The sequence below is a fragment of the Labeo rohita genome, chromosome 15 (assembly GCF_022985175.1).
Source record: "Labeo rohita strain BAU-BD-2019 chromosome 15, IGBB_LRoh.1.0, whole genome shotgun sequence".
In the NCBI taxonomy this organism is placed as follows: domain Eukaryota; kingdom Metazoa; phylum Chordata; class Actinopteri; order Cypriniformes; family Cyprinidae; genus Labeo; species Labeo rohita.
Genome location: NC_066883.1, coordinates 18,858,785 through 18,881,596, shown reverse-complemented (window position 1 = coordinate 18,881,596; position 22,812 = coordinate 18,858,785). Strand labels below are relative to the sequence as shown.

The 22,812-nt window shown below is 35.6% G+C and overlaps 3 protein-coding genes across 3 annotated transcripts in view; 1 reads left to right on the top strand and 2 right to left on the bottom strand.

The window, feature by feature from the left end:
- tyw1 (tRNA-yW synthesizing protein 1 homolog (S. cerevisiae)) overlaps positions 1–6,136 on the bottom strand; it is an 81,785-nt gene extending 75,649 nt beyond the window's left edge. Inside the window, exons 1-6 of the mRNA XM_051129568.1 lie at positions 5,940–6,136; positions 5,424–5,542; positions 5,178–5,312; positions 4,525–4,626; positions 1,788–1,982; positions 1,429–1,707 (exon numbers count right to left, since the gene is read on the bottom strand). Of these exons, the coding sequence (XP_050985525.1) occupies positions 1,429–1,707; positions 1,788–1,982; positions 4,525–4,626; positions 5,178–5,312; positions 5,424–5,542; positions 5,940–6,000 (891 nt within the window). The 5' untranslated portion in view covers positions 6,001–6,136. The remainder of the gene's footprint in view (positions 1–1,428; positions 1,708–1,787; positions 1,983–4,524; positions 4,627–5,177; positions 5,313–5,423; positions 5,543–5,939) is intronic.
- Positions 6,137–6,607: 471 nt separating this feature from the next.
- On the bottom strand, positions 6,608–11,419 carry tmem120ab (transmembrane protein 120Ab). Its single transcript, XM_051129569.1, has 12 exons — positions 11,351–11,419; positions 11,154–11,272; positions 10,953–11,069; positions 10,794–10,853; positions 9,848–9,943; positions 9,674–9,763; positions 9,451–9,516; positions 7,980–8,041; positions 7,772–7,864; positions 7,628–7,692; positions 7,470–7,538; positions 6,608–7,329 (listed from the first exon to the last, which is right to left on the bottom strand). The coding sequence occupies exons 1-12, from the start codon at positions 11,417–11,419 to the stop codon at positions 7,219–7,221; spliced, it is 1,017 nt and encodes a 338-aa protein (XP_050985526.1). The 3' UTR covers positions 6,608–7,218.
- Positions 11,420–12,271: 852 nt separating this feature from the next.
- Positions 12,272–20,343, top strand: gdpd1 (glycerophosphodiester phosphodiesterase domain containing 1). The gene is made up of 10 exons (XM_051129570.1): positions 12,272–12,781; positions 14,455–14,497; positions 14,757–14,892; positions 14,972–15,017; positions 15,593–15,714; positions 15,858–15,947; positions 16,041–16,174; positions 16,369–16,428; positions 18,743–18,794; positions 18,966–20,343. The coding sequence occupies exons 1-10, from the start codon at positions 12,646–12,648 to the stop codon at positions 19,101–19,103; spliced, it is 957 nt and encodes a 318-aa protein (XP_050985527.1). The 5' UTR covers positions 12,272–12,645; the 3' UTR covers positions 19,104–20,343.
- The last annotated feature ends 2,469 nt before the right edge of the window (positions 20,344–22,812 follow it).

The window sequence follows — 22,812 nt, the reverse complement described above, 5'->3', positions numbered from 1 at the left end:
AACTTTGAAACTCTGTGTATACTTGTCTTACAACAATTAAAAATATAGAATATCTATAGAGAGAGAAATGTCTATTTTTAAATTAACCAATTCAAAAAAAAATATTCTTAGATATATAATCCGTATGAAACATGCATACAGGCACATACACTACGGCGGAAATGAGTCAGTGCAGCCGACTTGATCTCTTATGTCAAAAATAAAGAAAGCGCTAGTTTATCCATAAATTCTTAAAACGTTAACAGCAAGGAGACTGCATTTTTACCTGAAACATTCAGAATTATTATCTCCCGGTGTGCCGTGGCAAGCTTTTTGCATGCACTTGAGCGCTTATTAGGGTAATTAAAAGCTCATTATTATCATTTATATGGTTCATTAAATGTGCAATAGTTGACTAATGCTTAAAATTAACGACTACTAGTCGAACAGAAAAATCGTTAATTGAAGGCAGCCCTATTAAATATAAACCTAAAATCATTGCATGAGTCATTCATTGAACAGATTCATTCAAAATGCTGATTGATTCAGTAACAAAACACTCTTGTGTGCTGCTAAGCGATGCAAAACAGTTCTGCGACTTTGTTTGAAACTATTTTCACTGACGAAATACAGCAAAAACAGGAATTTGTCCTTAAAATTGAAGTCAATTAATATTAACTTCTTGTTTTTTTAAAAATTCAAAATTTCATTTTCAATCATGCTGATATTTGGAGGAAAACATCACTCTGCATTTGATATTAACTATGTCAGATGATATACAAAGTATTATGGGGGCATATTTGCCACGTATCGTGAATTTGGGGGAAATTCTAAATGCACTTTAATAGACTAAATCATGCAATGAAAGCCTTAACTCTAAACGTGTTTGTGCACTCTCTAGGAATGCATTTGTTTGTTTTTTGTGATATACTGGACACATCGTACATCATTTAAACAACAATTATGATATTATTGTAGACGATTTATATCGCACACCCCTACACTATGCTATGTTTATTTGTGTGCAAGTTAGGCATCAGCAACCATTAGTTTCATTTCGTTTGGCTCTCCAGCAAGTTCTAGAAGCATTCGAGTTATCCCTTTTTGGAATAAAACTTGGAGCCAGTTCAGTGGGAAAGGGGGAAAATGGGGTCAGTATTAATTTAATGTGCCTTTAGGATTATTAAATGTTATTATTTAAAGACTCAAATGAGCTAAACTGCATGAGAACAAGGTTTCCTAAAAGAGTTCGTGTAAAGAACATAAGAGGGACATCTAAGAGAATAAAATTTCCTCCGAAGTCAGTAATGTCACCCCTGCTGTTCAGATCCCATTTACATGAGTGCAGCACAGACTGCAGGGGAACAATCTGCTCTCGGGATGTGCAGCGCGAGAACCGTTACCATGACTACATGTGTTCAAAGACATCAGAGAGGAGGGCTGGCTTGCCTCAGAGTTGTTCTTCTCAGCGAGCGAGTGGCTGTCCTCTGCCTCCTCCTTATGTTTCTTCTTATTCTTGCAGCTGCCATTCTTGCACTTGCCAGAACAGGCTTTCTTCTCACCCTTGGCTAGAGCCTGCAGTCGGTTCAAGAATTTCGTTTTCCAGGCCTGGAAATCAGCCTGCACGCTGCCGTGTCGGCTCTTCACCACATTGCAGTCGCCTTCTCCTCTGGTCATGATTCGTGCAGCGCTCAGCATCCACAACCACTTATCTATGTTCTTACTGACCTGGATACATAAAATACAGTTAGTGAAAGATTCAACACAATCCCATCAAAAAAGGAGTGAAAAATGCAGGTGTGTCTCACAGTGTTGTAATGGCCAACATAAACAGAGTTCCCCAGCCCAAAGACGGCGTATCTCATTCCCTTCAGGTAAGTTTTCCCATATCGAAAGTCTGTGGAGGCTTCCTCAAGCCATTTACAGAACCATTCGGCACTCTCAGTGGGCTGCCCGTCTGTGTATGTGGCCACCAGGAAAACACAGATCATCTTGCTTGTGCACTAGAGAAAAATTATACAAAAATATTAAGAAATATTTAACATGGTGCTCATGGAAGCAGGTCTCTACTAAAAGCACTGAACACTAAAAATGTCTGGATCTTATTTCCATAAAATCAAAAGAAAAAACTTGTGATCCAGACTTTTCTAAAAACCATTATAAATAAATAAAACTATTACTTAAACTAAAATAAATAAAATAAAATAAATAAAACTAATAAATAATAATTCAACTTTACTGAAATATTAAATATTAAAATATATTAAATAAAGTGAGATTTTTTTTTTTAATTCTAATTCTAAAGTATTTTTAAAAAAACAATAGTATTTTAATACGATACTGAAATAATACTGATTTTAACACTGTATAACTGCTGAAAGGACTAAAACTCTGGTATTTAAGACTGTGCACTGTCCTGTGACAATAGATTTGTCTCAGCTTTGCTTTGGTTCAGAAAGTAAAAACAGACAAATAAAAAAAATGTCTATTCAAAAACTCATTTATTCAATGCATTTTTCTCAGTTTTAGAGTTCTCCCTTCATCTGGTACAGAAGTCATTTAAGGAAAACATTATGTCACCTTGCTCTTAATACTCTGCTCTGGTGAAATAAAAGGCTGGTAAATCATTTTACATTCTGCTCAGGGAGAAGTGTTGCGATTAACTGCCAGCCAGAAGATCTATATTTCCTGTAAAGTTATCGTGGTAAGTGGTAATTGAAAGATAGGAAGCTTATAGTAATTCCTGAGATATTCCTAATGCTAAAAGTGAAATACTTATTCAAGCATGACAAATCCTAAAGTTTAAATCATCCATTTCTACTTCCTCGACTACATGCGACTACAAGATGGAAAAAAAAAAATTCTAAAGAAGTTGAAATTGATCAGCCTGTATGGGGTGACTGAAAGGAGAAGTCCACTTCCAGAACAACAATTCACAAATAATTTACTCACCCCCTTGTCATCCAAGATGTTCATGTATTTCAGTCATAAAGCAGTTATGGTTTTTGAGGAAAACATTTCAAGATTTTTCTTCATATAATGGACTTGATTGGTGCCCCGATTTTGAACTTCCAAAATGTAGTTTAAATGCAGCTTCAAAGGGCTCTAAACGATCCCAGCTGAGGAAGAAGGGTCTTATCTAGCAAAACGATCTGTCATTTTTTTCGGAAAATAAAAATTTGTATACTTCAAGCAAAAAGCTCATGAAGCACAGGTTCTGGGATGCACGTTCACGTACTAATCATGAATCATGTCAAAAGGTCACGCCAAACGTAGGCGGAACTACAGACCCAGTGTTTACAAAGCAAACGCGCAAAGACTAAGAAAGTGCAAGTAAGTCAAACGCTGTTTGCAAACAAAAAGGTACAACGATGTCAGACAATTCTGAAGTTATAGGAGAACATAAGATGGAGTATTTCTCCATACTCTACCTTTTTTAGCCGGAGTACACAGACAGTGAACTTAGACGTGATTCGTAGTAGTGATGGGAAGTTCGGATCATTTTACAGACTCTGACCTTTGAGTCTCATTCAGCAAAATGAACGAATCTTTTTGAGTCATTTCGTTCATTGTAGCAAAATATAATTAAAATGTTACGTGTTACTTCCCTAACACATCTACTGCTTACACAAACGTTAATCACACTACAAACAAGACAAAACTGTAATGCTATAAGAAACAGAAAAGATTAATTCATTGTTTACCTGGGTCTTTAGTCTATAATTAGCTCACCTCACCTCTTATTTCATAAGTTTTCAGGTTTGAGTCGTTTTTTCATCACGTGACAGCCCCATAAGATGAACGAACGACTCAAAAAACCTGAAGACTCAAAACAGGTGAACTAATTACAGCACAGAACCTGACAGGATGTTGCGCATGTGCGACTGAACGAATCACTCCCAGAAACGACTCGTTCTTCCCGAGTATAATTAAAGATAGGGCTGCACGATTAATCACATGATATTGTGAGGCGCGCTTAGTCAATGAAGCCGGTACTTTGATTAGTAGTAAAGCTCCATCACGTGCGTTCAGCGAATGCAAATTTTGAGCGCGATTTGGCGTAGCTTGTCAGTGATTTACGGCTCTGTGTATTAATTGCCGCTCCAGCTGAACGCACGTGATGGAGCTTTACTACTAATCAAAGTACCGACTTCATTGACTAAGCGCACCTCACAATATTGTGCGATTAATCGTGCAGCCCTAATTAAAGATTCGTTCAAAATGAATGAATTGTTCAAGAACGACTCATCACTAACTCATAGCAGCGTGAACGCGCATCCCAGAGCCTGTGCTACACAAGCTTTTGTGCTTAAAAAGTATACAAATTTTTATTTTCAAAAAACGACCTGTCATTTTCGCTAGATAAGACCCTTCTGAAGTCCATTATATGAAGAAAATCCTGAAACGCTTTCCTCAAAAACCATAATTTCTTTACGACTGAACACAGAAAGACATGAACATCTTGGATGACAAGGGGGTGAGTAAATTATTTGTAAATTGTTGTTCTGGAAGTGAACTTCTCCTTGAAGCACATGATATGCTCACCTCCTCAGCCAGTCTGTCCTCCGGGTCGTACTCTTTCATATCTATAACCTCACACTGGATCCCCTGAGCGGTGATGTCTCCAGCAAGCTCTTTTGCAAAACCCTAAGCAGAATTTAAAAATAGCAGTTTACAACCACATCACAAAGTTGCACGCAATTCCTACAAATAAATAAATAAATAATAATTACATTTAGAACTAAAAACGTAGAAAAAAAACTAATTTAACATTTTTAAACGTTATACATTTTTCAGGACTCTTTGATGAAACAGAAATCTTTCTGTTCACATTATAACATTTAACATTATTAATGCTTTCCTGTCACTTTTTATTAATTTAATGCATCCTGACTATTATATATAAACTCATATATAATAAAAAAAAATCCTACTCCAAAGTCTTGAATGGTAGCATATTATGGTTTCCACTAAAATATTAAGCAGCAAAGTTGTTTTCAGCATTAATAATGATAATAATGTTGCATGAGGAATAAATGACTTTTTAAAGTATAAAAAAACTGTTTTTTTCAAATATTCCACAATATCACTGTTTTACTGTATTTTTAATCAAATAAATGCAGAATTTGTGAGCACAAGGTATTTCTTTCAAAAACGTCCTAATTATTCCAATCTTTTGACCACCAGTGTCTACAAACCTTTGCTGTTCCTGTCTGTGATCCATAGAACACTTTGACCCCAGAAACATGAATGACTTTTTCTGTTTCAGGTGAAACTTCCTGCTTTTTCACAGATTTGTGAAGCAACGGACTTACAGGGTCAACCACTTTTTTCTATGAAGGAAAAACACAATCTATTAAGTTGTGTATTTATTAGCAACCAAGAAACTAGCTAACAAATACTTAAACAGCAGAGAGGCTTTATGAGCAAACACACTTCATTACCTTCTTGAAAAGCATGTTCACAGTAAACCAGACTCCTATGAGAACAGCAGCAGTAGTGTACACATATAACCTGTTCTGCCACACAGTCAGCAGGTAGCTCTCAGTGAAACTTAAAGCACCTGTGAATGCAAGGGAATATAGTTTGCACACTTGACGTGTCGGGAATTATGTAAACAAACAAGTGACATTGGTTACTGAAGAGAAAGACAATCGATTTAATGTCTTTTAACTTAGTGAGCTGCCTATCTAGTCAGCATTTTTACTACTGCATCAGCGTTTAAAAACACTGGAACTGCGAAGGTTCTCTAGGTAGGAAGCTCACAAGGTTTTGAAACACAACCTAACCGCGAAACTCCAATCCAGAACACTGATAGTACCGTGCAAAAATGACTGCATGTGCATTTAAAGCATTGCCGTACTATCAACCTATGATCTATAATTAGCATTCGCATTTAATTTAACTCGTTGTCTATTAGTTCTGCTTGTTATCAGCCATGCGTTGCAATATAAACCCACCTGACATCTCAGCGCCGACTGCAGAATACAGCAAACACGATAACAACACCGCTAAAAACATCTTCCGTGCTTTATCAAACAGACGGCACTGTTTACAAATTTATAACAGTAGTCAGTAAAGGATCTAACTTCATATGTCGCACATAAATAACTGGCTAACTTTAAGGCTGCATGTTGAAGGACGCCGCCATATTGTTATGACAGGAATGCTGGGAAAATGAGGTCATCTTCGGTTATTTAACCCTATCTCTTTTTAAAGAGATGTGTTTATTTTTTCGGGAAAATTTTATATTCATAAATGTACATTTTCTTCAACATTACCCACATTACATAATTTTCTTTGTGACTTACGACACTTTTGTTTTGTTGATCTTTTGTTGTCTTCCTGTATTATTTATTTTATTTATACTGTAATCCAATGTTGTATTTAATTGCTGTAGTTATTTTTGTTTACACTTGCACTAAAAAAGCGAGTCTTTAAAATACGTACATAATTTATTTAAATAATGTAATAAACAATATTAATACGACATAAGTAAACATTATTATTATTAGTGAAATAAGTTAATTCATGTGTTAATGTTCAATCTTACTGTTACTAAATTAATTTCGCATAAAACAAATAAAAAAGGTCATTCTTATAGTTTATTCAAGTTTAGAAATTCCACTTAAATAGAAACAACTTTATTTCAGATTGTTCAACATCCCACTTTGTACTTCTTTATAAAAAAAAAATGCATTCTGCATTGAAAAATAATAAACAAATTAAAGATGGATTGCCACATGTTAACCTGAATCTGCATATTTGTGACCGTGGACCACAAAACCAGTTATAAGGGTTAATTTTTTGAAACTGTCATATCTGAAAGCTGAATAAATAAGCTTTCCATTGATGCATGGTTTGTTGACTAGAATAATATTTGGCCGAGATACAACTATTTAAAAATCTGGAATCTGAGGGTGAAAAAATCTAAATATTGAGAAAATCGCCAAATTAAGTTCTTAACAATGCATATTACTAATCAAAAGTTATGTTTTGATATATTTACGGTACAAAATTTACAAAATATCTTCATGGAACATGATCTTTACTTAATATCCTAATGATCTTTGGCATAAAAGAAAGATTGATCATTTTGACGAATACAATGTATTTTTGGCTACAAATAGCTACAAAAATACCTTTGTTACTTAAGACTGGTTTTGTGGTCCAGGGTCACATTTTGTAAAAATATCCCTGTTGACTTCATTGACATTTTTACACAAAAGTTCTTGAAAATCACAGACTCTTGTTTTTTTGCTGGCTTTTGCGCTTGTGACGGACGACCGCAAGTGTAGTGAAAAAGTTTCCCGCAAACAGAACCAGAAAGCAGAAGCCACACATGGACACCTGCAGCAAAAAGAGGACAAGAGGTAATCGCAGCTTCAAGATCACTGTCTTAATTTATTCAGAATCTTACGTAAGTGAGTGGACTCAACTTAAAGATTTTTATTCTGATGTTGTGGAAAGGTCTACAAAACAACACTGACCTGCCATTCTTTACTTTCAGGCATCTGAGTCATTCTGAAGAGAGAAATACTGTTCCAGAGCTGCCAGAACTGTGTCACATTGACCAAAGCATACAGCAAATCATTAAAATATGACAAATTGGGATTTGATTGATTTTATTTGAAAGACATATACTTACATGACCCAGGAAGAGAAAGGGAAGAAGAAATGTCAGTCCCCGCCACATCCACGACTGAAATCCCTCTGTGCAAACAAAAAGCCATTTGATATAAAGCATTACACTGTCAGAATTTCTTCATATGGTAAACTTAGAAATCCTTACCAACAGTCAGATCTAAGTTGTGTCTTTCCCCCAGTGCTTTTAGTCTGTAGAGACACCCGCTCTGATAGTAGTACTGAAGATACTGCACAAAGCCTGCATGAGAAAGTCATACGTTTGCCTTCAGAATCTCTCAGTATTGCAGTGTTGGTATTTTTCCCACAACAGATGTTTTACAAGGTGGTGTATCCATGAAGAGTTTGTAACTTACTTTGATACAAACAATAGGCCAGAAATTGGTTCCTGAAAGACTGGTATGTTTCACCATCTGGCCTACATAAATAGCAGAAGTGCTGTTTGAGGGCAAACCAATTGCAGCAATTCACTGATTCATAACTTTCTTTTTTCTTTAATTATTTATTTTAGCTATTTTAGTATCACTGAGATACTAGACTTTTTTATATGAAGAGTTCATTTGCAAAAACTGATTCTCCGTTTTTAATTTTCAGAAATCATGTTTTTTCATTGTGCATTCCAATTCATCTTAATCAAACTGCAGTTGGAATATTTTGATTAAGTAAAATAACTAAAAGAAAATACAGCTAACACAATAAAAAAAAAAAAAAAACATGATAACATAATAAAAAACAAGATTGTAAAACAATTTTAAAAAAATGAGTTAATCGTTTTTGCAAATAAACTCTTCATATAGGTTTTAAAAAACATTATTTTAATATAAAATAATATAAAAAATTATATTTCCTGTTTTCATTTTAATTAAATTTTATTTATTTATTTATTTATTAAACTAAATGAAAATGGGAAATGTTGCCTTGGCAACATTTAAGTTTTTTTCTTTAAATGGTATTTTATTTCTGTTTTATTTTATTTCAAGTAAAAAAACATGTTTTATGTTTTTTTTAATGTTAATAACACATTCTAATAACTCTTGTCCTGATGGATTTAAAATCTACATAAATTTGTGCCTATTTAAATTGTATTTCCTAAATGATTTACATGTTAACGTTATTCTAATTATACAAACAACTGCAGTGTTATTTTAGCATTATTTTTATACTATTATTGTATTTATTATTTTATTAAATTTGATGATTTTAATTTAAGTTTGTTATGTACTTTTGTCAATTTTATTAGTTTTTGTTTTTTAATATTTCTATTTAGCTTTATTTTATAACTAATTGTTTGTTGCTATGTTTATCTAATATTTATATTTTATTTTATTTTTCAACTTAATATTACAAATCTTGCAAATCTTTTGGTAACACTTTACAATGTGTCATTTGTTAACATTAGTTAATGTATTAACTAACATGAACAAACAATGAACAAATGTATTTATTAATCTTTGTTAATGTTGTAAAAGTATTGTTCATTCTCAGTTCATGTTAACTAATTGTAACCTTTTATGTAAAGTGCTACCCAAAATTTAAGTAGTTCTATTTTTTGTTGTAGTTAACAGCAACAAAACTGATGTTTTTCCTTTGTAATATTTAATTAAGATGTAATAACTTGCTCTTGCACTTAATATCTGTCCTTTTCCATTGGTGTCACTTAGGCTATTGGATAGTATGGGAACGTCACTTTACACCAATATACACATTTTAAAATTTACAACCCAGTTTCACTGAAAAGTACATCACACTACAAAAACAACACAATATTTGTTGACTTAACTTGAGTAGGTACAGTAGGTCTGAAATGAATAGTGTGAAATGACTCACCAGGTTAGCATGACTCCAGACAGAAAGGTGGAAATGTAATGGTGGACAACCCACCAGCCTTTAATCCTAAAAAATCCAAGGTTGTAGAAATGGCACAAGCCAGAAAGAGAAGGGCCTTCAGACAGCGTATTAAACCCATTACTGCTCAAACATTTCTAGCACACATATCATATCTTCAAGCCTGAAAGTCTCTTATATGTTTTTATCTCTGACAGTTTCTGACCTGGATCCATTGCTGATGAGGATGCTTTCACGAATCGTCAGCGTGCAATAGTACCAAACCAACATGAAGTTAAGAAGGGCATCCACAACTCTACAGACACACAACAAAGGCAGGCATGAAATGTGATGTGAGGGAAAACTTGTCAGTCTTTGAACTCAGTGAACTCAGTCTTACCTGTAGCTGATGAAGAAGCGACAAGCGAAAGTCAGCAGGAACATAGTGACAGTCACGTACAGCTTGAACCTTTCATACTCATCTTTGTATTCAGCCCTACAATAAAACGATTATATGTATAAGATGAGCTGAAAGAAATAAACTGTGAAGCAAAATTAATTTAAAAGTTTAAATGAATGTAAATGAGCTATTATTCTATTTAGTTGTAAATCTTTGTTTAAATAAATATAATGTTATTATTGTTTTAAAAAATTATAAATGTACAGTGCCTTGCAAAAGTATTCATACCCCTTAATTTTTTTTCATGTTTTGTTATGTTTCTGCCTTAGTTTTTTCCCCACATCAAACTGTTTGATCATTAATTTTGAGATGTCCTTAATGAAAACCTAGTCAAGAGCATTCAGAACCTCAGACTGGGCAGAAGGTTCACCTTCCAGCAGGACAATGACCCTAAGCACACTGCAAGAGTGGCTTACAGACAACTCTGTGATTGTCCCAATCAAGCTTTTCTGGAGAAACCTGAAAATGTGTCTGCCCCCATCCAACCTGACATAGCTTGATGAACAAATGGCAAATAATTGCCAAATGCAGATGTGCAAAGCTTGTCACATCATACCCAAAAAAGAAAGGGTATGAATACTTATGCAATGTACTTATTTCAGGTTTTTTTTTGTTTTGAATACATTTACGAAGTTGAGACAGTTGTGTTTTTGTTTTCTCAATACGGAAAAAGTCATTTAAAACTGTTTAATATAAGGCAGCAACATAACAAACTGTGAAAAAATTAAGGGGTATGAATACTTTTGCAAGGAACTGAGAACCAGAGAACCTATTTGCCAATGGGTCAATAGTGTGCATAAAGTTAACATAAAGTTACAAATCTATTGATATACACAGCATTTAAATATATTTTAAGTATATTTCAATGTATCTTTTTGGTGCTTACTTAGCCTCTTTGCTTGGAAGGTTGACATTCATACTCCCGAGGACAAGACTGAGATAAATCCTTGAAAAGATAAGCAAAAATAACGCTCAACATGTATCCACAACTTCTGATAACTAAGCTTAGTTGAAACAACCTTCCATTTGAATAATCTTTCAGTACCCGTTTTTCTTTGGAAGAAATGCTTCCATTTGAAAGATTTGGCTTGGCATATTTTGGATGTGATCTTTAGCCTCCTTAACCCCATTCTTCTCTTCTTCTGTCAGTCCTTTATTAAACCTTTGATTGGGAACAGAAAATGCACATTAATGAGCATCTATCAGTCAGTAGGGATTTAGCATACCAAAAACACTTTGTATTTACTTATTCAAAGTCTTTAAATTCTCCTTTAAATTCTTTTTTTGCCGAGCTATGGAGGCAGCAAAGCTCTTCTGAAGTTTGGAGACCTCCTCTAACTTCTGCAGGTAAAGCCGATGGGTCTCCTGAACACAGAAATGCTTTATTTAGTGAAGGTCTATTGTGTGGACATTCAGAACAAATTGAGAAAGATCATTTACTACCTGAAGGTGCTGAAGGTCTTTCTCCTGAATCTTCCATTCTTGAAGGGCCGATGCAAGTGCTGTCGACATGTAGAACTTTATCAGTCACTACTACTACTCAGTTTAATTATCCAGGTTCCTTGTTCTTAGATTACTATTACTGTGATGGAAACACAGCAATGTTTCTAAATGCCAATTTCTATGCCGTGTTTAAAGAGAGCGCCAGTTTACAAGCAATTCAACTGACAATCTTTGTCGTATATCTGATTTCTTAGTGATTGCAATGCAAGCTTGAACTTTGTAGTGAACTTTGACAGACCAACTTGACTGACCTTTGACACACTTGGTTGCTTGCACTTTAGGAAGGGCTACATATTTAGAGCAACACCGTGAATTCTGACTTGTGGGGTTGGAAATGTGTTTATTACTGGCATTACTTCAGAGAACATAAAGTCTAGTCATTCATTCTGAAGTCTTATGCTTTAGTTGCATAATCTATTAATCCCTCATAAATGCCACTGATGTAGAAGAACGCTTGCGGCGTAAAAAAACAGCTGAAAGAATGAGATCTTGAACTTTAGTCGAGAGATAACAACACCTTTCATACATTACATCACGCCAGCATTCAGTTGAAATATAGAGAATTAGGTTTTAACCTCTTTAACTGCCTGCTCATTTCAATTAATACAGTAAGGTCCTGTTTATTTAGTTCCCATACTTCCATAAATGGCTACAAACTTCTTTTGTGTTCAGCAGAAGAAAGAAACTCGTACGGCTTGAGGGTGACTAAATGATGACAGAATTCAAAACAGTTTTTCACTGACCACTTGTAAAAGAAAGCAGGTTTGTATTTGTTTGTTTAAAGCGGAATTAAGACACGAAGGACTTTATTTGTCCATGAGCATCCTCTTGCGTTCACTCGCGTCATTCGACGCTTGTACTGAGCATGCGCGTTTCTGCGACTGTAGTATTATTATTGAGCCGAGCAATATGTAAACTGCGCAGGGGGATGGCCTGTCATGAAATATTGGACTGCAAGCCCATGGGTGGGTTTACAGAGAAATGCATGACGGTGCAAATTAAGAAGGAACTTATCTGACTGACACTATATGCTCTGCCTTAAAAGCTTCACTCGGCTTTCTTCTGATCGCTGTTGAAGCGCGACAGCAGCAGCGGCGGCGGCTGGCCAGCGGTGCTGGAAGATACCGGCCGGTGTGTTGACTTCTGCAGAGACTGTCGCGTTTCACGTCACCTTCTAAATGAATTGTATTGTAGTTATGTAAGTGGCTTTACAAGACTGACTGATAAAAGTGAAAATGAGCGCCGCGGTTTATGTTTTATCCACGGTTACCGGATACGTGCTTACCTCGGCGTTACTGCTCAAGTGTCCGTCACTGCTGCATCGGCGAAAGAAAGAAACCTTCCGGAGCAGACACATCTCACACCGCGGTGGTGAGTGACAACGCTGCTTTCATAAGTTACATCAGCTGTGTAGCAGTGTGAGGCTGTTCATTTTCGTTTATACATGCACTCTTTTTCTTTGTAGTCTAATAAAACCTAGTGAGCTGTGATGCTGACTAGGTAGGACGCTCACTAGGTGTTAAGACACAGTCAATGAATGCATCTGGGTTACATTCATAAGATATGTAATATATGTACAGTCTTCATAAGACTGTAGCCTGAAGCCTGTTTTTTTTACATAATGAAAATCTTGTTTTTAGTCATATTTCATAATACCTTAATGTTGGGCCAGTGTTGGTTCAGAGAGGCCATCATTGACTTTATTGACTACACACAGGAGTGTGGACTGTGAACTCAGGAATACTGTAGAAACTACATACAGTCAACATAAACATTAGCTATTTATTTGACTACCAAAAGCAAATACCAAGCACTGCTATAAAATGCATTTTTGGTTTGGTTAGGGCCCAAGCACAGATTGTGCGAAGACCCTATTGAAATTGCTCAGATACTTATTCTTCTTCTTCTCCAAAATAAATCATTTTTGAGGGCATAAACATTCTTGAAAACTCATGAAACTCTGCGCACACACCAAAAATTTACATCTGATATGGGTTTCAGAAGTGGGTGTGGCAAAATGGCTCATCAGCGCCACCTATAAAATTTCAACGAAGTGCTACTCGAGCTATGTTTCACGTACATGTACGAAATTCAGTAGACACATGTAACACACCAATACCTACAAAAAAGTCCCCCGGTATGAAGTCCAAAACCCAACAGGAAGTCTGTTATTTTGATTTTTCTTAGGAAGTTTTGTGCCGTTTCTGCCATTTTCGGGTGTTGATTTAAACAAACTCCTAGAGATTTAAACAGATCATTGTAATCTAAAGCCCTTTGTGACGTAAAATTTTGAAGATCTTGAGTTTTCGTTGAACAGCGTGTCCGTGGCGGCCTGACAAACTTCGATGTTTCGCCATCTGTACTAAAATTAACATTTGATAAGAGTCCTGTCCTGAACACATGCCTATGACCATATTCAGTTATAGTCATAGCGCCACCTGCTGGCAACAGGATGTGGCATGTTTTATGCTTTAACGAACTCCTCATAGAGATTTAATGACATCAACATTATATTTAATCAGTCTAATCTAAAGGCCTTTGCCAATGTTAAATTGTAAAGATCTTGAGTTTTCGTTAAAGGGCGTGTCCGGGGCGGCCTGACAAAGCTTGATGTTTCACCATGTAAAAGGAAGTTGTTGTAACTCAGCCATACAGTGTCCGATCTGCCTCAAACTTCACCCTTTCGATAAGAGTCCTCACATGAACACATCTAACTTCCACCTGCTGGAAACAGGAAATGGCTTGTTTTACACTAACTTAAACATGCAGTGTCCAATGTGCACTAGACTTCACATGTTTGGTAAGAGTCCTGGCCATCTACATGACAATATTCAGTTATAGTCATAGTGCCACTAGCTGGCAGTAGGAAGTTTGCCATATATAAATGACTTTGAAATATTCCTCCAATATTTACCACTTTAAATGCATATTGCTCACCGTTTGCTGTTTACCAAAAGCCACTGGGTGGTGGTGAGCCCAGGTGTGAGGGCCATTTCAAGGCTGCTTGCAGCTTTAATTCTTACTGTTTTTTTATTCATCTCCAGGAGCTGGCGAGAACTTGGAGAACACAATGGCAGCCTTCAAGCAGTGAGTTTCTCAATAGGTCGCTGTTTATTCCTTGGATTTGCATTGATGAGTGTGACTGTACTAAAACCTAATATGCTTAGTTAATTTTGTATACTTGACCTTGAAGAATTCAGAAGCATCTGAAGTGTTTCTTCAACATTCATTCAAAGTGGCATTGACAGTTGATGATAAAATTGTGTATTTTGTAAGGATCTGGATGAAAATCTTCACAGACAGATGCTTCCTTAACCCATCTGTTGTGCATTTTCTTCTTCCACAGTGCTGTTCAACTGGGCACTGATATGTTGGAGCTGGACTGTCACTTGACCAGTGATGAGCAGGTGGTGGTGCTGCACGATTCCAACCTAAAGCGGTCGACTGGCATTAACACATACGTTTCGGATGTGGCTTATGCTGTGAGTGGAGAAACTTCAAACATTCTGTTTTCGAACTTGCAGTCCAAATGCTGTATTGTAAAAGTGTTTGTCTTCTTAGGATCTTCCACCATATCTTTGTAAGCTTGGGGTGACTTTCAAACGAGGTGAGTGTTCAGTCCAGGTAATGTTCAAAAAGTTTGATTTAAAGGGATATTTTACCCAAAAATGACAATTACCCTTTTATTTACTCATCCTCAAGCCATCCTAGGTGTATATGACATTCTTCTTTCAGATGAATACACACTGAGTTATTTAAAAAAAACCCTCCTGGCTCTTCCAAGCTTTATAATGGCAGTGAATAGATATTTTGAAGTCCAGTAAAGTGCATCCATCCATCACAAAAAGTACTCCACACAGCTTCAGGGGGTTAATAAAGGCCTTCTGAAGTGAATCGCTGCTTGTGTGAGAAAATTAGCCATATTTAACAACGTTATAAATCTAAATCTCCAGCTTCTGCGAAATGTCGTTCATGTATTCACGAAAGAGTGGCGTTATAGCATGTACTTCCATTATGAAAACTGAATTTCAGTTCATCTTTTCACACAATTGAAATCCAAAACCAATGCACACGTGGTCTTGGATTTTAAGCCACTGATCTGATATTTCAAATGTTTTGTATACATTGAATGGTTACTTATACATGGATGTTCAACTATTACATTATTCCTGTTTGTATCAGAGTGCTACTGTGAAGGAGGAGATGACAAACGCATCCCTCTGCTGAGAGACGTGTTTGAAGCCTTCCCAAACACCCCGGTAAACATCGATATCAAGGTCAACAATGACATTCTAATCAAGAAGGTTTGTGGCGCCCTGCTGTCCTGCTCATATTTCAGTTCCTCGAATCCTCTGTCTGTGCAGCTGCTTGTCACCACTAAAATTAATCAGGTTGGTGAGACGAGTTCAACAGGAGCCAACTAGAGTTTTACCTTTTTTTCTATCAGGTGTCCGAGCTGGTTGTGCAATACAACAGGGAGCATCTGACCGTCTGGGGAAACTCCAGCAACGAAATTGTTAAGAAATGTAACAAAGAGGTGATACACTGGTTGTAATCAACATAAGTAAACTATTAACTGTCTGAAGTATGCAAAATGTCAATATCTGGTGTTTTTCTGTTTGTTTTGTAGAACCCACAAATCCCAATCCTGTTCAGTTTGCACAGAGTCCTGCTGTTACTCGGTCTTTTCTATACAGGCCTTCTGCCCTTCGTCCCGCTTAAGGAACAATTCCTAGAGATTCCCATGCCTTCAATAATTTCCAAGTGATTAACATAAGCATTTCAATCATACCTACATGCTCCTATAGTTCTTTAAAAAATCTTTAGATTTGGCTTTTTGTAGATTCAGGCTCAGCACATGAACTTTGTATGCTCACATAATTAGTGCTGTGCTAGACATTTTCTATAATAGATTTTAATGGAAACCTGAAAAGTGATAAAGATTTTGTCTCTTGTAGACTCCGAGATCCTGAGCATCAGACACGGAGTCAGCGTTTCATAACATGGCTGGCAGACACGTAAGTTTATGTGGCCTTAATAAACATTTTATGTAAATATTTAGTTAACACAGTTTATGTGTTTCTTATGGGAAAGTAGTTAACTGATTGCTTCAGAGTTTTGGCACGCTCTGGTCTTAGTGATAAAGTAATTACAAGCATAAAGAAATGCTTAAGCTTGGCCCATGTTATTCTAATACTTAAAGGGACAGTTCACCCAAAAATGAAAATTACCACATGATTTACTCACCATCAAACCATCCCAGGTATATATGACTTTTTTCTTTCAGACAAGTACAATCTTAATTATGTTAATAATGTCCTGACTCTTCCAAGCTTTACAATGGCAGTGAATGGTCTAATATAGTGCATCCATCCATCATAAAAAGTACTCCAGAGGGTTAATAAAGACCTTCTGAAGTGAATTGACACATTTTTGTAAGAAAAATATCCATATTTGAAACTTTAAAAACTTTAAACTCTAGCTTCTGCTACAAGCAGATGACATGGGATGTAGACACAGCATAAGCTCCGGTGAGAATATGCTAGCCTCGTGAGAACTAAGTTTTGTTTGCAGCAAAAGAAAACCTCCTTATGGCTTATATTGAAATCCACATTTTGTACTTCTATTTTGTGACCAGTGTTTCGTTTTGCTCTCTCCACTGCGCTTCCATGTTCGTCACTTTTGATTTTTTTTACACAAACTAGGGCTGCCTGCTAACAGTCAACTTACCATTAGTTGATGAGAAGAGGCTTGGTTGACCAAAATTTTATTAGTCGCAGAGAAAAAACCCACAGGAAGTGGCGAAGTCAAGCAGTCCATGACGGACACATCGTAAACAGCTGGTCTATGTGGTTATATAGTACAGTATCAGGCAGGACATCCAAATGCTCACCTATCATTCATGGACCTCAAATATGGCTTTTCATCTGAAATATGTAAGTTTTACATGGCCACTCAATCTAATGTTAATGTAGAAAAATGTGCGCTATTGAAGTGTCTGTCCGGAGTGTGGAAGCTGAATTGTACCTCGCTCACTGCATGACAGGTGGAGGCGCCAGTGCAAACACTTGCACTTAAAATACTCCGTCATTTTTGGTCATACAGATAAAAGTAACGCATCTTTCGAATCTGTAAAGACTTGTTTATTTGTGTTAGGGCTGCACGATTAATCGCACGATATTGTGAGGTGCGCTTAGTCAATGATCCGGTACTTTGATTAGTAGTAAAGCTCCATCACGTGCGTTCAGCTGGAGCGGCAATTAATACACAGAGCCGTAAATCACTGACAAGCTACGCCAAATCACGCTCAAAATCGCATTCGACTCTGTGTATTAATTGCCGCTCCAGCTGAACGTGCCTCACAATATCGTGCGATTAATCGTGCAGCCCTAATTTGTGTGCACTCACAATAACAACGAAATGTTACACTTTTGTAAGACAATAAAAGCAAACAGGATGCACTGTCTGCCATTTCGGTCTCTGCAAACTTAAAGGAGAAGTCCACTTCCAGAACAAAAATTGACAGATAATGTACTCATTCCTTGTCATCCAAGATGTTCATCTCTTTCTTTCTTCAGGCATAAAGAAATTGTTTTTTGAGGGAAACATTTCAGGATTTTTCTCCATATAATAGACTGATATGGTGCCCCGATTTTGAACTTTCAAAATGCATTTTAAATGCGGCTAAAAATGCGGTTGTAAACAATCCCAGCTGAGGAAGAGGGGTCTAATCTAGCGAAACGATCGGTTGGGATTGTTTACAACTGCATCTGGGATCGTTTGAAGCCACATTTAAACTGCATTTTGGAAGTTCAAAATCGGGGCACCATACCAGTCCATTATATGGAGAAAAATGTTTATGAAACTGAAATGTTTAACGCAAAAAAACAATGGATGACAAGGGGGTGAGTACATTATCTGTAAATATTTGTTCTGGAAGGGGACTTATCCTTTAAGCATGAATACTTGTCTTACAGACATGAAAAATATATCTGTAGAGAGTGGAAACTCTACTTTCAAATGAACCAATTCAAATAGAAAACATTCTCAGATTGTGTAATCCGTGTGAAACATGCATACACGCACATTACTAATAAATCTTTTTATGGTGGATGGATGCACTTTATTGGACTTCAAAATCTCAACAGCCATTATAAAGTCTGGAAGAGCCAGGACATTTTTCAATATGACTCCGATTCTGAAAGCAGGAAGTCATATAAACCTAGGATGGTTTGAGGGTGAGTAAATCATGGTGTAATTTTTCATTTTGGGGTGAACTATCCCTTTAAGTTCGGAAATATGCTGGACTAATAATATGATTGTATTTTTCAGGCTTCTCATGAGAAAAGCATTATTCGATCATCTGACGAGCAGAGGAATACAGGTGAGTGCTAATCTCCAAATGAGATTTAGATCATACACCACATGTACTTTATGCGTAAGCATGGCTTTGAGTGCTATGATGTGCATGAGCAGATGGCAGGAGCTTTGAATGGAATTTCACTCTTGACTGGAACGTCATCATGGGACGTTGTTTTTTCCTTTCCAACCGCAGGTGTATATCTGGGTGTTGAACGACGAGGAAGACTTTAAACGTGCCTTTGACCTTGGGGCTACAGGGATTATGACAGACTATCCCACCAAGCTAAAGGAGTTCATGGAGAAAAACAACTACACTACCACTCTTAAATAAGACTTATCGGCCAAAGTAAACGATCAATATGCTTTTTCACTGATCTTTGGCTTTTGAACGGGCCTTTTAATTACTCAACATTTTTTGATGTTAATACCTGTGAGTGTAGAAGTGGCAGCTATCAGTTCTGCATTCACATACAATCAGCATCAGAGCCATTTTAAACCAAACAAGAAGTCATGAAATCGTTCTGTAGCTTTAAGTTCATAGCAATACACATTATCCATAAAAAGCTGGAGGATTCATAATGAATTATCAGTCATGTGGGGGTGATGTCATGAACATTTGACCATGACATTTCTGTGACGTTTACTCTACAGGCACTTTCATTATATTGTTATTACAGTGTGAGGATGTAAATCCCACAAGTACTTGCTGTGCATCAGTTTCTGCAATAACATTGAACTCACTAGAGTTAATCGTCTAAATGATGAGACCGAAGCTTCTGAAGTTTTTTCAAGGCACTAAAAATAAATACTAGTTCCAGGGGTGATCTATGGGATTTTTGAGAGACCAATAATCAGAAGGCATTAGATATTTTCATGTTTACTGTCTGGTTTGATTTGTCATGTGTATATTTTGTTTTTGTAAATTTGTTTCTTTTGACAATAAGAGATTATGTCAGTTTTGAGATGAGCTGTGGCTTGCTTGAACTGTTAAGTGTAGTTTAATATATGGCCAGTCAGAAGATTTGACACACCAAGTCAAAGTTCATTATTACTATGTCAACCTGACGACGCCATAATATTAAAGTAATCAAGAATTATTGAGGTATGGAAATTATGTACCATTAAAACATGCAAAACAAGTCAAAACTCATATTTGAGCTTTCTCAAAACCTACTTCTGCTTTTCCTTTAATATCTATTCCAACTCATCCATATATAATAATGAAATAAATATAAAATTTACCAAACAATTTCATGTATAAGGTAAGCTTATATTTGTCTTTTCAGGTTTTCAAGTTGTAGCCTTTAGTTCAAAAGGTTTTGTAATCATGAGAAACAATGTCAGTCAAGTGTGTCCAAGCTTTTGACTGGTTGTGTATATTATACGCTCATGACAGACGTTGTATTGGTGTAACTGGGTCACACAGTATAGTGGTCATGTGACATTTGAATGTACTTTTGGTAGGACAGGAAAAGATTTTAACTTAAACATGATGGCGGTTTTATGTTTTACTTTACTGTAAGGAACTGGTAAAGAAACCCCCCCCCCCTTTTGTGAAGTGTATATGGATACAGTAACTCTTATCTTTGTGCTGTGTTTGTTTTTCAGGTTAATATTTTCTCCAAGCCACTATCATTAGTTGTGTATAAATTCACTGTTTTAATTGTAAATGATAGTACTGTAATTCAAAGATTAGTTGTTACAGAGGGTATTTGTTATCAGCAGCACAGTTCTGTGTGGAGTTGTGAATATACTGCCATTAAATATATTTTATACATGAATTTAAACTTTGTCTTGCCTTTGTGTCTTTATGCACTCAAAGCAAATAAATACCTCCATAACACTATTTTGGGCCTGTGGGTTTTTACAGTATATCTGGTCCCACTTTTTTTTATTAAGTGGCCTTACTTACATCAAAAAATAAGTACAAAGTACTTAATGTGGTCATATTGTATTGCAAAACACTTTTGCTGCTATTGAGGTGGGATACAGGTAAGGTTAGGGAGAAGTTTGGTGGTATGGGTAGGTTTAAGGCTGGGTAAAGGTGTAAGGGATGGGTCAACAGTGTAATTATAAGTGTAATTACAGAAATTAATTACTGATGTAATTACATGCGGGTATTTTTAAAATCTAAGTACAATGTAAATGCATGTATGAACACAATAAGTGCACTGTATCAAATGATTAATTTCAGTGCAAGTACATAGTAGTTAGGGCCACTTAATATAAAGTGGGACTGTATATCTTAAAGCACACTTTCCAAATTGTTACTAGTTAAATTTTTTCTACAAAGTTCAACATTGGAGTGAGTAGTAACTGATTACATGTCATCTAGGTTCCAAAAATTAAGTACTTGCAATTAGATTAAATAACATTTTAAAATACTCGTTAGACTACAGTTACTTTTATATTTATTACATATTATTCACACAATAGCAATAAATGTTTCTTTCTAAAATAGCCTAATGCTTATATACACTCAGAAAGTCAGTTTTCTGGACATTTACACTCGTCATTATTAGCCAGATGGTGAGACAGCATTTGACCCCTGGATTTACAACAGTCATTTCAGGTTTTAAAAGTGTTTCAACATTGCATCAACTACTGATGAACATCTAACTAACCAATGAATTATCACTCAGTAGGTTATTTAACCATATATTATGGTCCTTTGAAGGCTTTGTCTTTCAAACTCATTAAAATTCACGTTATTTCTTATTTACATAAAATACAGACATTCCCAAACCTCTTGTCATATGGACCTCATTCTCCTAATATATTTATTATAAGTACCCCTTAAAAGTAGATTTTAAAATAAATATTAATAATTAATTTGAATAAAATAAAAGTATCACATTTGCATGTTCATGGTTCTCTGTAAACATTTATATTTACAAACAAAATATTTATCTTTTTGGTAAGTGTTTTGGTAAGTGTTTTTGATTGCTATTTTAAAATGATTTATTTTAATTTTACATTTTTATGATTTAATTATTAGCTTTTCGTTAAACTCATAAACCCCCTGCAGTTCCTTTACAAACCCCAGTTTGGGAAACCTCGATTTAATATATTTAATGCACTTCATGTGCAATGAATGGAACATACTTTCTTACTCTTTGTATTTTTATATCATTATGGTACAAGATTATCCTATTTAAATCAATGTGATAAAGTAATCTAAAAGTAATCAAAAAGTAGTCTGGTTATTACCTAAAATGTGTTAGTAATGGATTACGTTACTGACTACAATTTGGAATTTGGAATCAGTAATGAATTACAAATTGTAAGTAATTTACCCAACTCTGTGTTTCTTTACAAAAAAAAAAAATAATAATAATAATAATAAAAAAAAATAAATAAATAAAAACTTGTACATGTACAAGTGACTGTACCTGGAAAGAAACGCATTTTAGCCAGAAGGGGTCGCTCTATGATAACTGAAACTTGCTAACCAATCAAACATGTATGAAATATAAGCACTTGTTGTGAACGTATCACATCACTTTACAAATATACTTCAACGTAACATTCTATAAATAATATATGGAGCATGAAAACGTCTTCAACCATACATTTAACTGCTCCACTCACGAAAATTAACTATGGTTTTACTGTAGTAAAAGTGTAGTAACCTTATTTTTTGGCGTATTGATTACCATTGTTTATCCACAGTTTGGTCATACTATGGTTAGTGTAGCAAAACCATGCTTAATTTGTGGTTATTACCAAGGTTTTAACTGTAGTAACCGTTTTTTTTAAATAGTTAATTGTCGTAAGTGTCGTCATCGATTATATACGCCTTCCTGCACTTTCCTAATAAGTTTGGTGTTGTTACGTCAAGATGTTGTTTAAAAAGTTTGAAATGAAGAATATACTTACATAGTTGTATTTGATATGATCTTTAAATAGTTTCAGTAGCTTAAACCTCCAAGCAACGGATAAACCTAACGAACAAATTAGGTTTTGACCATAAATTCTGCCTAAACTCAGTTAGCTCTGCAGGTAGATACCAGCCTAAATTATGATTGGTTGTTTTTTCA